Below are 12,115 nucleotides of genomic sequence, written 5' to 3'. Positions count from 1 at the left end.
TTCTGAAAGTTCATTAAAGACTGATTGTTTATGGAAACCTGTGGCATGTATGCTGCTCTTGTTACTTCAGGGGCCTTTGAGCTATGGTTCTTTTCGCTGTGCAATAGTAAACTTCATGACATATTCCCTCTTCAACTGGTAGTAAATAGCAAACCAAGTGCTGGTTAATGCTCCAAAAAGACTTTCCTGTGGGTCATGCTACAAGAACTAAACCAAGTGCAAATCCACAAACCATGTTTATTTAAAATAGTTTTATCCATAAATCATTTTTCCTCAAAACAGATTTATCCAACATCTATCGACTTCCTGTTCTGCACATGGGAAAGAAAAAGAATGGGGTTTCCTGTCCCACTGCACCTGTGTTTTCAGGGCATAGTTGCTTCCCACAGCAAATATCTAGAATTATGCATCCACTGAAAGAGCAGAGTCAGCATCCAAGGGAGCATTTCTCATTCTTATGCATGACACCAGGTGTAATGGAGACATGAAACGGGAAGATGTAATATGTCATCTTGCTTTCTAGATTCTGGGTTTCCTATAGCTCAGAGAGTTTCAGCAAGACAAATAGTATTTCCCTAAAGAAGAGTAGACTTATAAATTTCATATGTTCACCATGTGACCTCTTCCCATTAACAGAAGAGACGGAAGGGTACTTGACAGTGCTCCATTTCCACACAAAAAATAAACAAGGGCTCTGTTACAGACTTGCCACGTATTAGCACTTGGCCTCTGCAAACCTCTCTGTACTTCAATACAGGTAATCCTCACGAGTATTGAATATAAAAATGTGCAACTGTTTTAAAGTTATTCTTTTGTAACAATAGAAGTGTTTTACTATTTAAATAAAACTCATAATCTGTACCATTACAGTAAACAGATACTGACTCAGTTAAAGTTCCAGCTCAGTAACAACTAAGTTAGGAAAAAGTTCTTTACTGTGAGGATGGAGAGGTACAGGAATCCAGAGGCACAGGTTGCCCAGAGAAGTGGATGACCCTCTCCTATCTTGAGAGGTTTATCCTTATGTCAGAGACAATGGCAGTGGAAAGGACATCAAAACTTTCTCGATAGCATGCAACAAGACTCAGAGTTCTCTCAAGGCTGCAGTAGCTCACAGATAGAAGTAGAACTTCATTAAGTTGTTTTCCCATTAAAACTAGGAAACCTCATAATGACATAGAAGGTGCTTTGGCATTTATAACCAAAAAGGCAGAAAAGATTACTTTCATGAACATTCTTCTCAAAATAACAGTTTATAAATATTCCTAATAAACCACAAAATGTCTGGAAGGCAATCGAATTAATGAAAACTCATTTCCTATTGATTAGGGGACATTAGGAGCTGGGCTCCTCCCTCATGCTGAGCCATACACTATATATTCATCTTCCTCATCTTTTCTCCATGTCTCTTGTGATATCCATGTCCCCAGGAAACCAGGGCAGAGCTGCAGCTGCTCAGGAGCTGTGTCCTCACTGATCAGCCAGAGGGCTGCAGCCAAAGGAGTGCCCACCACCTCTCAGAGTGGGGCACTGTTTTGGGGTCTCTCCTATGCCAGTCATTGCTTTCACAAACACACAGAAATTTAATTATCTTTGAGACTTATAATCCCTTTCAAATTTGGCTAAGATTGGCCATCAGCTTGAAAACCTTATTACGTGCAGACAGACAGCATTATCATACAAACTTCATTTCCTTAGGAAACCAGGCCAATAGAAATAACAGTGAAAAATACAGCAGGTACATCAACAACAGAGCACAATGTTCAGTTTCTGTTAAGTGTGAAGCTGTTGCGATTTTAAAGAGTTCAAACAGGAAAAAAAAAGAGTGAAAGAGAACAAATATTTTCTCTTCAGTGTCACTACAGACAGAGCAGGTTCAAAAATTACCTGCAGGTCTCTACTTTGTGAACCTTTCTAATTTCTTTTAATCTTAGAATATAGTCTGACCTGCTTCAGCTCCCTTGAAATGTAAAATGCCAGGCTGCAGACTACATGACTTGTAAGCCCCACCTGGAGTTCAGTTCTTTTTGTTTAAAATCCCTGAGGAAAGGAGAAGAATCTCATTATAAAGACGCTGAGGTTGCTGCCTCCAGCCTATCTTTTGAGAGATATTTTTCTTTCTTGTACTAGTTATCAATGCTCATTTTTAATTCCTTTCCATTATGACATATTCTTTCATTGTTTAATCTTTCCCTCCTCTGTTAAGTCTGCAAATCTCACATCACAACATAAAGGAAAAATGGATCTAGCATTACTCAACAGAAGACAGGCTCCTTGGAAACCATTAAGTAAACAACAGAGTAGGAAATGAATCATTTCTACACATGGGGTTTTGTTGCGTTTTTGTTGGTGCATTCTTTGAATATATATATTTAACACCCTCACCCACTCCCCCACAGATTGGCTGCATACATCACAGAGGCATCTGTTGTTAAAACTGTGCCTGGGCTGAGTACACTCATTTGGTGGTAGCAATACCTGCCCTGTGAAAGAGGACGTGCACCTGGCTACAGGTAAAACCCTGCTGCTACCTCTGCAGGCAATGGCAAGGTTTCCAGTGGTGATGGAAGGTGCTCTGATGGAGATGCTTGTGTCTAGATATTGGGAATCTCAGCTACATCACACATTTCCTTCTGCGTTTATCAAGGAACAGTATACAAATGAGGATAAAACACACAAAGTGCCCTTGTTGCTTTTGTTAACCAGGAACCATTCAGCAAACTTCACCTTTTGCTCTTTATGAGGTATCAGTTGGCTCTGTCCTATCCAAAGTCTAATTCTGCTATCTGTAGACATGCCATCCCTCAGCAGATGACTCAGGCCTGCCATACACAGTGCTGTCTAACTCACAGTCTTTAACTAGCCTGGACATCTGTAGTTTGGCTTCCAGCAACTTCTGGACTGCCTGGTGCATGATCCAGACCTTACCAGTAAAGTTTCTAACCACCTGGTTCGCCAACCATCTGCTCACAGATCTCATGGGAGGTTAAACTGGCAGGTCCTGTCTCCTCTCACAAGACCAAGAGGACCAGTCCAAGGTTCCTGAGCCCTCTGCTGTGGTCTAGGGCTTGCCCAAAGCTTGTAGTGATGAAGACAGTTCCAGCACATGGAAAACTCCAGCAGTAACAATATCTGCTTTTCAACTAAGCCTTGACTTTGTAGATGCTTGAACCCAAGTCTTCCTGGCATTCATTGGCCAACATATGCATCCTCACCAGAGAGTCCAACAAATCCAATTCAAGCTTTTAGTTTATCAGCTAAACACCTTCCTCTACACTGGCAAATTCATTAAATTCTCTTAGACTCTCACCATTTTGCTGCTCAGTCTTCCTAACTCTTCCATTTCTGCACTAGGGTCCTTTCATCCATGGAAGTTCAACCTAACAGAAATTTCCATGATGGGAATACACATAATTTTATTTTTTCGTTTATACTGAAGAGTGCAATTCTAAACAACGGTCAAATTAATGCCTCATTAGGACAGTTGAAAAATGAATGGATGTTTAATAGACTACAGTCAAGATCGCTTTTCTTCAAAGAATCCTTAAAAATACTGATTTTAAATCAGTTGTTGTTGGGCCTTCTTTGTCATATTTTTATATGGGTAAAAAATGAACAGCTATACATGGGAATAACTCTATAGATATACATATATGGGATTTTTCCACTCCAATTTCAGTATCATATTAAAATATTTACAGCATATCCAAACATCTTTCATTTAAAGATTTTCAAAAAATTCCTAACAATTCACGATCCTTGTTCTGAACTTAAGGAAGTACTTTGGATGTTGTTCCTTGCAGTGAGTATCTTGCATGCAAAGCCACTGAATTCTACTACATGAACAACTGTTTCTCCCTCCTCCCATTTGAACAGCTTATATATAGGCAGGATTCCTTCTTAAAAGCTATTGAGGACAGCTATCCAGGACTGTGAGTTCTGTGAGGCAGGTTAAACACACCCAGACACAATAGTGTCTGGAGAAAAAGTCAGCTCATTACTTCCAAGTTCTGCACCCAAAAACTTACCCTTGTGTCATTAATGAGGTAGTCCAGTATATCCAGTTTGGTAGCTGTTATTAGGTTGTGTTTTCTTCTGGAGTCGGTCCAAGAAAGCATTATTTACCCTTAAAGTACAATTAAAAAATGAATAATGACTGAAGGTAATTGAGAAATCACAAACTGTTGAAATTTAATATTCTGTGAGTGGCTTTCCCTTCCCCTCCATTCAGTGCCTGTCTTCCTATATTTTTCAAACCTGGGCTGCATAACCATGGACAAGAACGAGATAGAGTGGATTTAATTTTCAGTTCTCTAGGTGCATCCTTATCCTGTGGTCAGTCTGTTGTGATTAAAAGGCACATCTTGGCTGCTGTGAAAAATTCTCCATAGAAAGATGACCTGCATAACACCACTCACCTTATCGGGGAGATTACCTATTTTGACAATTCATCTTAGATAATCATTCAGCCTTCAGCACACAAGGAAAGTTTCTAGAAGTACTGATTTCCTAACGCAAATGAAAAAACAACCTAAGCTTGTAACTAATAGAGACAATTTATGCAGCTGATAACTTTCCCTACTATCCAGCTCTGGAATCAACTCTAGCATTTTCTTACACTGCTCTATCAACATGGAAAGCATGAACAAATACAAACATAGTTTTCCTCAATATGTTTTAAGTATTTTCAAATTGGGATTGTTCAGCCTGGAGAAGAGAAGGCTCCAGGGTGACCTTCAGTACCTGAAAGGGGCTACAAGAGAACTGGAGAGGAACTTTTTACAAGGACATGTTGCAATAGCATAACAGGTAACGGCTGTATACTCAAAGAAGGTAGATTTAGACTGGATATTAGGAAGAAATTCTTTACTTTGAGGGTGGTGAGGCACTGGAACAGGTAGCCCAGAGAAGCTGTGTATGCCCCATCCCTGGAAACAATCAAGGCCAGGTTGAATGGGGCTTGGAGCAACCCGGTCTAGCGGAAGGTGTCCCTGCCCATGACAGGGAGGTTGGAACTCAATGATCTTTAAGGTGCCTTTCAACCCAAATAATTCTATGATTCTTTTGAAAACTGTTTCATTTTTCCCCCTATTAATGCTTAGGAATGACATACATGCTTAGACGTGACTGTTGTTTTAATGTTTTATAATACTGTTGGTAAGAAAAATATAAAATGCAAGATACTGTGTTATTTCTACATAGGGACATGAGATGGAGTGAATCGAAAATCCTTCATTAGCTTCTATGGGTAATTATCTCAATGTCTTTGCTAGAGAAAAAAAGAAATGAAAGCAGTATGGAGAGTGGTTGCCTACAGAAGTATTTTTTTAATATTTCCATAATGGTATAAAAAATTGGTGGATTTATTTTTGAGCCTGAGAATTGTTTTCTTTTTCCAGCAGAAAATGAAGCTGAGAATAAATTTGTGCTTCAGGATAATGGAAAGTCAGTTAAGTGACTGAAGCGGAAGATGAGAACAGCTGAGCACGGAGAGGTCACAGCAGTGAGGCACAGCCTGAGGTATGAAGAAATGCTGATGCAGAAGGCCTTGCTGCACTGCAAGAGTAGTATCTATCTGTATGGATATCAAATCCCATGTTTAGCTCTGTCTGTTAACCTTAGTGACAGTCAACCACAATGGACTAAGTAACCCACTGTAGAAGAAAGTAAAATTATGTATCTATCTATCTTACTGATAGATAGATAGATAGATAGATAGATAGATAGATAGATAGATAGATAAATGTGTGTCCCAGCTGAAGCTACTGTACTAGTAGTTAATACTGTACTAATAGTTTCTACCCTATCCTGTATCCTATGCTGATAGGACAAAGAAAATTAAAAAGGCACTCTGGGTCATCCTGCATTATAGTGAGCAGTTGTAATGATAGATATTAGTGCCTCATTTGAAAGCAAAGCTAAACCAGAGACGAGATATGGGATCCTCTTTGCAATAGTCTTCTAAAGTATGAGCGCCTGCAATTTTGAGACTCTTTGCAGGTGGGAATTCAATTAGAGTGTACTCTGCATTTTTTGCACTGTACCTTCTTTGTTCATTTTGATGTGCTCTTGTCCTGGCTTCCTCTACCTGCTTTTGTTTACATTCCATTAATTCAGCCTGGGAATGATAAAAGTGAAAACCAAACAAATAAACAAACAAACTAACTTACTTTTAATTAACATACTTATGCTGCAAACCCTACTAATTTCACATGATATTAACCTCAGTTAGAGCCACATGTCATTCCCAGAACATCTCTCAGCAGCATTTTACTTATGTGACAGCACTATGTCAAAAATTGAGTTCATTTTTCTATTCAGCATGTGGGTGATCTTTGTTTGTGCCTTAAAAAGTGGGAAGTTACAGGATTCAGACATTTACAGTCCTACATTTAAGGGGATATGCCAGACACGAGTCTGCTTCCCCTTGCCCCAACCCAGGGGTTTGAATTTCCCTGTGGGTCCAAGGGGGAAGACAGCCAAAGTAATCTAGCAGGAGCAGACAGAGCTGTCATGCCCATAGGGTAAGAAGGAGACATGCCCTTTTCCCTCCTGCCTCTAAAGAGCACAAGGAACAGATGAGATATGGGGTATGTGGCGTGGTGTGTTACCTCCAGTTCCCTGGGGCTCCTACTGGGGTGAGGAGGGCAAATGATACTTTTTGGTGTGGTGGAAGCATATGCAAGGTCCCAGCTTTGCAGCAGACTAACCATCCTTATGTAATATTAAGGTATATAAACAGTGTCAAATGGAATTCTTTTCAAAGGAGAGTTTGCTTATGCAATTTTAGCCAGAACTGTGAAGGAAACACAGTTTGTATGACTCTGGCCTGCATATTTGCTTTGTGTAGCTCTTGCTCCTTGCAAGGCACCCAAGAATTGAAGGTGCAGATTTTTCTGCAGAAAAAATTTGGCTTGCAGGGCAAATGTGAAGGGATAGGAACAGACCCATCTTTCATATTTTCCATAGCAACTGTGAGGCAGCAGGAATAGAAACTAAAATAAAATTATTCGTTTAGATAAAAGCTTCAATAACTGAATGGAACCACAAGTCTTTTTTTTCTTTAAATCAATTTAAGTGGAATATTAAATAGTAATTATTCAATACATGTATGAAGAAAATCAATAACTGAGAATGTGTTGTGTATCAATATTTATCTAGCCCTAAAAGAAGAAACAGGATTAAGAAATAAAAAAGCCAACCCTAATTTTCACTGTTTTAAATAACTATTCAACCTGAAAATTAAAACTCAGTATCTGACTTTCCGCTATGCTGACTCCTCTCTTGGAGTAATGTTCTGAAATATATTGTGTGTATATGATGCAAAATGTACTGAAAATTTCTAAATCAAGTAATACATACTAAAACCTATTCTGAACTAAAAAGGGAACTGACAATGCCTACACATTTTATAGCTACACTGTGCCAGGAGGTACACACAAGACAAAGTTCACGATTTCTTTAATAAATATTGGTTTGAAGTAGAAATGAGCCAACATATATCTGAGGAACAATTATTGGTGCTTTTAAAATATATATTATTTACTGTAAGTTTGTAAGTAGTGAATTACTTTGCTTGATAGGTTGCAGCAACTGTGAAGGCAAGGAGACCTTGGAACCATGTAGCAAACAAGTCCAGCCTTAAAAGCAGCCAACACCTTCTTAGTAATTTGTGGAAACTAGTAAAGAGTCTACAGCTCTACACAAGTCCCTTTAAAAAACCCTCATTGATTAGGGGCAAGCTAATTTACATCTGTAGCTATTTTCTCTTTGGAAGAATCAATGTACAGAATACAACAGCTACCAGCCTTACACTCATCAGGACTGATTCAAAAAATTTTACTCTTTATAGTTACTGGGAATAAGCATACACCTGATGGGATAGCAATTAAGAACCTCCCTTTTGCTCCATCTTTTGTTTCCGGTATCACAGTGTTACAATAACATGAAATGAGGACACATCCCCAAAATGTAAAGAAAAATATCCATGAGAGGGGATCAGTCACTTCTCCAGCTCTAGAAGAAACTCACTGCATGGAATTTGTTGTGCTAAGATTCTGTGACTGGGGAAGTACTTTAACATGAATTTGGATACTAGTAACAGTAGAGGCACAGCAAGAGGCTCAGTATTTGCTCATATGTTTTCCAATGATTCGCTAATACGATTTTCAAATGCTGCCCTCCCTGCACTTTTGAAGTCAGACCTGGAGCCAAGACAGATAACTTGGCACAGTGCCATCACCTTCGGTAGGTGAACTTCACACGGTTATGGTACCCAAATCTATAACAGAGGGACTACAGTGTTCAGACACATTTCAGGCAATGCATGACACATACGCAGAAGATGGAGTTCAAAGTTGCAGTTACGGCATGCCTGCTTTTTAGACAATTCAAAACTCTTCATTTAGGTGAGTAGTAAGGGAACAGAGAAGCATACTATAATTAACAGCAAATCTGAACATTTCCATGTCCCCATTTGAGAAAGCAGGGCACATGGGCGCCAATTCTATAGAAACAGACTATTCAGACTGAGATCATCATGGATATCTCAGTAAGACGACTTCTGCTTGAGAGAGAGTAAACTGGTTTCCTTAGCCTATGAAATCAGGTGCCATGGTGAAAAAACACTGCACAATTGTTCACATGGAGAGGCAAACAGGAGCTTCTTATCCAGATGCAAACAGCCTTGAACCCAGAAGATAATTGCCCTGTCCCTGTTCAAATTTTGCAACTTGACTCATCTCTCTCACAATGTTTGAAAACAGTGACTGAATCACTTTTGCTGAAGAGAAGCTCTGTGCATAGACTACAAGTAATCAATGTATTTAACTGGCTTCACAGCATGCAAAAAAGTTACACTATGCAAACTGTTAATGTATAAATACCTTCCTTCGTTGTTCTTGCTTCATTTCCTCTAATCTTCTGTTAGCATCCTCTCGAAGAGCTTGCTTGTAAGCATGGCTTCTTGTCTATTTTTCAGCAGAAAATAAAAACATATTGGTGTGGGGAAGGGGAGGCCAAACTCCAGAACTTTATTCCCAATTTGTTATATGGGTAATTAATAAACACAAATTGTTGAATGATTATAGTTACTTAAGAAACAGATTAGTCCCAAACCTAGAATTTAAGGAAGAAGTGTTTTAAAGCCTCTCTGTGATTCAGCTTGGCTGAACGTCCACCTACACATCACAACAAAGTATCCACAGCACATGTCCCAGAGACAAACATAATCTGAGCAGTCACAAAACACAATTAAGATATATGATAGTGAGATGGGGTATTCTGGGAAGGAAAAAAGTACTGGAAATATTACCAAGATAAAAAAGCAGAACAGAGGCCTGGTAACAGAGGGGAAAACAGGATTATTTATGGAGGTAAGACAACAGAAACTGAGAGATCAAATCTGCTCTATTATTTGTGGGGCGGCCAAGACACCTGAAAATCTGAACTACACATCACGAATAGTATATTCAGCTGTGCAGTACATTTTCATTATAGTAACTAGCCCTGGTCTTTCACAAGTTTTATTTGTTAGCAAAAAGCCATTAGGATCTTATATGATCTTCAGGATATTATACAGTGGAACTTATACTGAAAAGTCTTTGAGCAGGGACATGGTGCAGCACACTTAATAATGAGACAGTATAATTTAATACAAGAATCGTGCAGGTCTGACTTTGGTGAGGAATTTGTGGCAGGTCTACACAATGTTCTCAAAACTTGATATATGCATGCAGAATGACACCATTAAAACAACAGGCACATAATTTGCTAAAAAGACTGAATAGAGAAAGCAATTATTAATAGCTCAATTTTGAGCTGGGAGAAGTTGTTACATGTGTCCAGGGAGACTCATTCTGGGTCCGATATTATTCATTACTCTCCATAATGGCTTGGAGAATTGTGTGGAGAGTATGTTAATCAAGTTGGAAGACAATAAAAATCTACACAGGATTGGTCACACTTTGAAAGACAGGATTAAAATTAATTATGAGCTTGATTAAATAAGCAGGCCAAAAAAGTCATCAATGACAGAGTCACTCCAAAAAAGTCAAATTTGTTCGCAGACATCAAGTAACATTTGGCCTTGATAGTTGAACTAGGTGTGCTGAATTAATATCGCTACCAAAGAAATGATGCGAGGGAAAAACTTTGACCATTACATTGTCCCAAACTGGTGTTAGAGAATGAATTTTAAATTTTAAAAATCACATATATGTACATATATGCCCCCTTTTAGCATGCATGTCAGCCATGTCCTAAGCTTATCACACTTCACTACTTCAAATGCATTGTTCCTGAATCTTTTAATTACTCCAGACAAAGGACACGTTCAAGATAACATCTAAATTAGAGTCCTAGCTTTCCCACTGGTTTAGAATCTTGATACTATGCCAATATTATTTAGATAACAACTCATTGGTTATGTGCTTCACATTCCTCACACAGAGCTCAGATGGTGTGAGTATGCCTATAGACCATACCTCATCCAGGTTGCTTGGGAGAACTGCTAACTGCACTGCTGCATTACAAGCAAGTGACTAGTTGATTCAGAAAGCTATAGAAATGCTGCCATGCAACCGACAGGTATAATATCATCTAGTATTAAAGAACAGTACTGATGAGTGAGGTATTTTACCTGCTTGGACACTAGCGAAGCAAAAGATTAACTATGGTATGTAATTTGGCATAATTTATTAAGAAACCTGTCAAAACCTGGAATGAGAAAGCCACACATATGTAGGTAAAGTAGAAGGTCAAGGCTAAAAGAAGTACCTGAACATCTGAAAGAATTCAGTGTTCCTTCAGACATCCACCCACTTCTCTATGGATATGAAGACACCACACCAAAATGCTGAAATCCAAGTCAGTCCTGGGGATATGAGCTCACTTGTCTTTGTAGTTCAATGCTCACACCATACAAAGGCTGCAGAGTGGGGTCTTCCCTACCAAAGAACAAGCTACCCACTGTTTGGAGTGTTGGATGCTTCAAGAGGGAGGCAGAAGTTGTTTCAAGACATCTTTTCTCTCTTCCCATGGTCCTTCATCTTTCTTGTCCATCCAGGACTATAAAAGATGGTCTGAAAGCCACTCTCCTGCAATTGGCCTTCTGTCCAGCAATGCTGGACAGGAGTTGGCTCCTTCAAGCTATATATCTGCTCACATATGCTAAGATTTCTTTAGGATTTTCAGAGGCACAAAATGATTGGCAGAATCAAATGGGAAAGGAATCTATTTTCAATATCACCTTCCCTTTTCATGCAAACCAGGGAGAGAAAGGAGGGGCAAGACAGCCGTCATATACTCTTTTGGCAGCAATTTCAGTAACAGGAGGATTTTTGCACATTTCTAAGGCTTCTGAGGAAGTAGGGAGGCAAATCTTCCCTTCCTGTTACTCAGCTGTTCAAGATTGTATACAATAGAGGGCTTCCCAGATCAGATACTTCCAAATTTCCTCTGAGTTACTTACAAGAGTAATTTCTGCCCACTTGGCTGCCTCTTCTCTGTCTTCCCCCAATTACAAGTCTCCCTACAGGAGAAATACTTCTGTCTCAGGGTTAATATTCCTCACTTGAAGTTATTACATAATAGGAAAGCTTGGTTTAGACATGAAGAGACTAATTGTATGTGGAAAAGCCTTTTAGAGATAATTAGAATAATTAAATTTAAGCAATACTTTATCTATTTCCTAATTACATTGATACTCACCAGGCTCACTCAAACTGGGACAAAGACCCCAAGCAGTGTATGGAATCACTTTTTACGAGGCAGTGAGAAACAGGCTTCTCTTTCTTTTGACTAGATTTTTAATGCAGTAAAGCTTCTGCTGACAAGAACTAATTGAGATTTCATAAAAGCTTACCACCAATGGATGAGTACAGGACATATTTAAGATTCTGATCTGACCTTTGAATATAAATCTGGTTCTCATTTATCAGAGAGAGATCTGTGAGCACTCCCCTACTATGTAGAATACAGTATGTAAGAGGCAATGTAGGCAATCTCATTCACCCAGAAAGACTCCTTGGTACTCACTGAGTTATGTCTAGACAATTAAGCTCAATTAGAATATTCTAACATTACACTATTGACAGCACCTGGAAAGCTGATATAA

General features: G+C 39.0%; 1 protein-coding gene across 3 annotated transcripts in view; it reads right to left on the bottom strand.

The window, feature by feature from the left end:
• Window positions 1-12,115, bottom strand: part of EPSTI1 (epithelial stromal interaction 1) — a 90,519-nt gene that overhangs the window by 42,421 nt on the left and 35,983 nt on the right. For 2 of the 3 annotated variants that reach the window (XR_004355167.1, XM_032678546.1), the window contains exons 8-10: window positions 8,886-8,969; window positions 6,045-6,118; window positions 4,029-4,126 (exon numbers count right to left, since the gene is read on the bottom strand). Coding sequence is in view for 2 of the 3 variants with exons in the window: in XM_032678546.1 (XP_032534437.1) it covers window positions 4,039-4,126; window positions 6,045-6,118; window positions 8,886-8,969 (246 nt within the window). In the remaining variant the exon portion in view is untranslated. Of the gene's footprint in view, window positions 1-2,331; window positions 3,381-4,028; window positions 4,127-6,044; window positions 6,119-8,885; window positions 8,970-12,115 lie in introns of those variants that run through there. The other variant, XM_032678547.1, reaches the window with a different exon arrangement.

The sequence above is a fragment of the Chiroxiphia lanceolata genome, chromosome 2 (assembly GCF_009829145.1).
Source record: "Chiroxiphia lanceolata isolate bChiLan1 chromosome 2, bChiLan1.pri, whole genome shotgun sequence".
Classification (NCBI taxonomy): domain Eukaryota; kingdom Metazoa; phylum Chordata; class Aves; order Passeriformes; family Pipridae; genus Chiroxiphia; species Chiroxiphia lanceolata.
The sequence above is the reverse complement of the archived record's forward strand: the minus strand, read 5'-3'. Positions and strand labels throughout refer to the sequence as shown.